The 5,155-nt window shown below is 44.3% G+C and overlaps 1 protein-coding gene across 5 annotated transcripts in view; it reads left to right on the plus strand.

The window, feature by feature from the left end:
• HEG1 (heart development protein with EGF like domains 1) overlaps positions 1–4,521 on the plus strand; it is a 49,126-nt gene extending 44,605 nt beyond the window's left edge. For all 5 annotated transcript variants that reach the window (XM_017740200.1, XM_017740195.1, XM_017740196.1 and 2 more), the window contains 3 exons: positions 279–366; positions 1,893–2,067; positions 3,766–4,521. In XM_017740200.1, coding sequence (XP_017595689.1) covers positions 279–366; positions 1,893–2,067; positions 3,766–3,915 — 413 coding nt within the window. In that variant the 3' untranslated portion in view covers positions 3,916–4,521. The remainder of the gene's footprint in view (positions 1–278; positions 367–1,892; positions 2,068–3,765) is intronic.
• The last annotated feature ends 634 nt before the right edge of the window (positions 4,522–5,155 follow it).

A 5,155-nucleotide genomic window follows, 5' to 3' on the forward strand; every position in this document is an offset into this window, starting at 1 on the left:
CCTATATAGTCTGTCAGGATAGCACATATAGTGGGCACTCTCGAAGCAAGATATTTGAAGGTGAATCCATGAAATACCATTTGAATCATTCTGATCTATCAGCGAAGGGAATCTATTCCCTAGGGAAACAAGAACTTGTTTCTATTTCACTTGAAAATTTAAGGCAATATTGCTTACAGAGGGGGGGGAAGGTGGGAACTAAACAGTTAATCCCTTTGCATGGGGACTGTGGATATGTTACACTGGGGTTTCTGAGTCTCTGTCTCTCCCGTCTGTAGCGTACCAGCTCATCACGGTGGTGATCGCAGCTGCAGGAGGGGGACTGCTGCTGATCATGGGCATAGCACTGATTGTCACCTGCTGCCGGTAGGTACCGCTGCCAGGCCCGGCTCATCCAGGGTATCCTCCCAGTGGATTACACTCAGAGCTTCATGTATGAACTCTGAAGGACTAAAACATACAATAGCCAAGGACCAAAACATAGGTGAAAACATAAGCTAAGCAAGTGGGTTAATCAGAGATACTGAAGTATCACATTTTGCTTTCATTTCTGGCATATATATTTTTTTCCCCCAGCAGCCAGGCTTAACAACCGAATAGGGTGTCTTTTAATGATACATCTGGGAATCATGTCCTCTAAGGATGGAGAGGCAGAGTGAGTCCTTCCCACGCAGTGCTGTAAGGCTCAGAAGCCAGGAAGCAGACTCCAAAAGTGCAAGCTAATTAGAAAGGAGAAGTTTAGGCAACAGGAGAGGTCACTTGGCATTGCTCAAGGGGTGTTTGAGCGTATATAACGCTATCTTTTGGGTTGGACTTGATGATCTTAGAGGTCTCTTCCAACTTGGTGACTTTGTGGTTTTCAATTACCTTTTTGGACAAGTCCTGCATGTGCTCTCACTCTGTGTCTTTCTCCCTCTCTCTCACACACACACATCCCTAGTTCCCATACCAGTAGGTGGCTTTGGACAAGATGTGCTTGCCTAGGAAGTTGTTTTGTGATTTATGTAATCTGAAAAGGGATGTCTTGCAGTAACACCCTCTCCCCACCATTCCAGTCCCCAAATCTAGGGTTTCAAAGCTCTCTGATAAAGTTGGCAACTGGATTTGTCAGTAATATAGACATAGCAGTGGCTTGGTGGGCACAGTGGCGTGCCCCTGTTACCCAGTATTTTGAGCCAGAGGGATGCCAGCAAACCCCAGCCAGGAAATGAGGTGGCCAGTATGACTCCAGGCCCCACACTGCAGATCTCCACAGGGATGGACTGATCTTCTCATGAGTCCTGGCCTTTGGCAGCTTATGTGACTTCCTGGAGGATACTCTGCTTTGAACTGGAAATGTCACCAAAGTCTACTCATACAACACTATGGTCCTGGAGGGACATTTCGTGTCACTCAGGCCAGCTCCTTGCACGTCTTCCTTCTTAGGAACTAACATAGTGCCTGCAAGTGCTATAATTAATAGTATGGGGGCTCCTATACTTTCCCCCCGTCAATTTCCATGAGTTTTTCATTGACTTAGATGAACATGCATGTTTTTAAGAGACAAGGGGCATAGCTGGAACAAGCTGGAACAGGAGAGATCCAAACTGAGGAAAAATTCTTCCACCAAGAGAATGGTAAGGCACTGGAATAGGTTGCTCAGGGAGGTTGCTATCTCTGTCTATGGAGATTTCAAATCCCACCAGATAATGCCCTGAGTTGCATGATCTGATTTCATATCTGACTTGGCTTCAAAGCAGAAGATTGGACTATAGTCCTTCTGAAATGATCCTCGTTCCCAGTTAAGATTCATAACATCAAGTAATGATCTCTCCTGAGATCATGTCAGAAGTGTATACAAGGTAGCAGGATAAGTTGTAAGTTTTCACTTTCCCTCATTGTTTTATAAACAGGAAGAATAAAAATGACATAAGTAAACTGATTTTCAAGAGTGGGGATTTCCAGATGTCACCTTATGCTGAATACCCGAAGAATCCCCGGGCACAGGAGTGGGGCAGAGAGACCATCGAGATGCAGGAGAATGGAAGCACCAAGAACCTGTTGCAGATGACAGATGTGTATTATTCGGTATCTATCCATAGCTTAACTTTTAAACCTTTGTGCCTCACACAGGAAAGAGATATTCCTTTTTTTTATGGAAGAGCAGATCCCTTTCCTGCAAGATAAAAGGGCAAAGCAAATCTCTTCCTTAAACACCAAGGCAGCAGGAGTCCTATGGGCTCTAGCTATTAGCTGTGGTGAATATCACAGACATGTCATTAGAGAGAATGCTTAGGAAATGTCTAGGAATGTTTTGGAAAAAAAGCCCAAAAAGCCCAATGCTAGAGTAGAGATGGACAGTTAAAGTTTCTGGACAGACTGCTAGGGTTCCCTGTAGGCAATTTTCTCCTGTCTACCCTCCCTGATGAAGTGGAAGGTTGAAACCTTTAGCTGGGGAACTTAGCCCCAAAACAGGAAGATGCTGGTCACTGAGGACCCCTCTTTTCTTCCATTCCTTCCCTCTCTAGGGTACGTAAGGAGCATCCCTTCAGCTCTGAGGGAATAAGGGGTAATAGGCTGTGTAGGGCACAGAAAGACAGAAGCACAAGACTTTGTCATGGCTGGTACCATCTGCTAATGTCTGTATCCAGAGCTGTGGTGCTGCTGTATCATCTGTCACTCATTTTCAGCAACATATACTCTTTAAGGTCTGTGTGGGTTACTCATGTGAGTGAAGGTTGCAGGATTTCACCCAAATCACACATTCTGGACTCCTTGCTTTCCAGAGCAGAGAACAGAGAGCATTACTATTTTCTTGGCTTATATTCTAAGTTTTCCAGTAAGCAAATTTACTGGGTTCTACAGCATGGAGGCAAATAATCTTCCTTCATGCTTCAACTAAGAATGAGATATTTGAAAATGAAAATGCATTTCCTATTTTTTTTAAGGCTCTTATTATACTAGTGAGGGAAACATTTTAGCAAGCAGTAGGTGATGAGGGCTTTGAATGGATCTGCTCTGTAACAGATCAGACCGAGTGGCTTCATGTTATTCACTGGGTGAAAGGATTGTACAGTCTTGATCTTAGACATCAATGTTCCTCCATCAAGTGTCCCCAGGAGATTTACTTAGTTACAAGAAGGGAAGAGAAAGGAAGGTCAGATTGTCTTGTATTTGACATGTAATTCAAGGGCCTGTGTTGGGAGAGGAGGTACCTATGGGAAATGGGGAGAGAAGTGCTCCCAGGTAATACTCAAAGCAGGAGACTAACTCTGATTTTCTAGAATTGTTTCCTTTAAGGATGTGTACCGGTTTGGCCAAATTTAGAAATACATCCTCTGAGAGAAGGCACAACCACCCCTCCCCCACCAGGTTCGGGAAAAAAAGTTTCTGGGCATAGGCAGCGATATGGGATACACATCATAACGTCACTCCAAGACAGGATGGCTCTGGGACGATATCCTTTTCATGAGAGTTGTTTCAATACCTGAGCTCAGCAGTAGGTTGTTTTTTTTTTAATTAAAAATTAACTGTGTACCTAGTCTGCACTTGATAGTTAGGTAAACTTCAAGTCTGTTCATTGGCCAGATGTCAAAATTAGATTTCATCATAACAATCCCTTTGGGCAATACAGCATAGATCATCCTAGATTATTAGATCATTAGAGATCACATTGTTCCTTCTAGCTACTGAACTAACAGCAAGGAAATGTGGTAAGGCTGTGCCTGAAGGAGGATTTGAGTGTGTGAATAAGACCCTTTTCATTTAATTTTTTTGCTAATACAGCCAACTGGACTGAGAAATCCTGAACTGGAAAGAAATGGACTTTATCCTCCCTACACTGGTTTGCCTGGATCTCGACATTCATGCATCTACCCTGGACAATACAATCCATCCTTCATTAGTGATGAAACCAGAAGAAGAGACTATTTTTAGCAGAGAGTGGGGAGGGAGTGGAAGATTGACACAGTTGTGTGGCCCTTAATCCCCAGGTACAATCTGTCTCCTGGGTAGTTCAGGCCACATCAATCTTACTCTTCCCATTTAATAGGAAGGACTTTGAACTTCATGCAGTGCATTGCTGCCCTGAGGGACGGTCACAGTTGCTGAGCATCAGAGAGGAGGAGGAAGAGGAGGGAATGGCTCAAGAAGCACATCACTAAAAAACCCAGAGGGAAGCTGACACATGTACTCCATATTCGTTCTTCACTCTTCGCGCTACATGGCAAGCACGGATCAGTACAGGCAGATGAACTGTGCCCAGCACTCTGCATTGAATACCACTAGGGAGTGTCTCGTTTACAGATCTCACTTACTGTTGACTGTGCTTGTCTTCCTAGCCAGCCTTCATGCAAAGATTCACTGTGCGACTGCTTTTGGTAGGGCAGGTTTGCCCACTCGCTTTTACACCGCTGCATTGCTGTCTGCTCCCTGCCTGACAGGGAAGCTGGCTTGTCTTCTGGCCCTCACCTTCTTACTGGTAAAAGTTCTCCAGATGTCTGGGTCCTTGCTGAAGCCCAGTGTCTGGCAATATTGGCTGAATTAATGGACTGATTTTCTCCAAGGAGTGCAGGAAGGTTAGTCACACCACTGCAATTTTAACTGAAAAGAGGCACTGTTGTGCTGCTTTGCAAACCTTCTGTATCTAGGGAATGTTGTTGTTTTGTCAAGCGGTGTTGTTCAGAAGTGATGCCACTACATGCCATCATGGTGCTTCCATATGGGATCCTTTGGGGCTCTGTTTCCCTGCAAGGATTTAAATGCCTGTGGAAACAGCAATACAATGTTAAATAATTAATCACAGGGAAGAAAAAGATGAGCTGTGAATTCAGAATGCTCTTTATGAGGAATCTGTGAAGGAGCAATAATGCTGTAGCCTTGGCTGGGCAGAGGAACCTGAATTCTGGGCACTGAAGGTGGAACATTGTGTTTTCAAAACTTCACAGTCCACCTTGAGCTCTGAAGGAGCCGTGGAGGCTTTCAGTGCATTGCAAAAAGAGGGTTCACTGCAGTCAGTTGCATTTAAGGAAGTGAAAAACATGATGCTTGCAATCCTAGCAGAGCAAAGATCACTTACATTGAAGTGTTTTTCTTTCTTCCATCCTGGTTTCGAGTGATTCAGACCAGGCAAGTTTCCTCCTCCAGGTGTGTTCGTTCATATTAGCAGAAGCTGAAG

Source organism: Corvus brachyrhynchos, unplaced genomic scaffold, assembly GCF_000691975.1.
Source record: "Corvus brachyrhynchos isolate BGI_N302 unplaced genomic scaffold, ASM69197v1 scaffold126, whole genome shotgun sequence".
Classification (NCBI taxonomy): Eukaryota; Metazoa; Chordata; class Aves; order Passeriformes; family Corvidae; genus Corvus; species Corvus brachyrhynchos.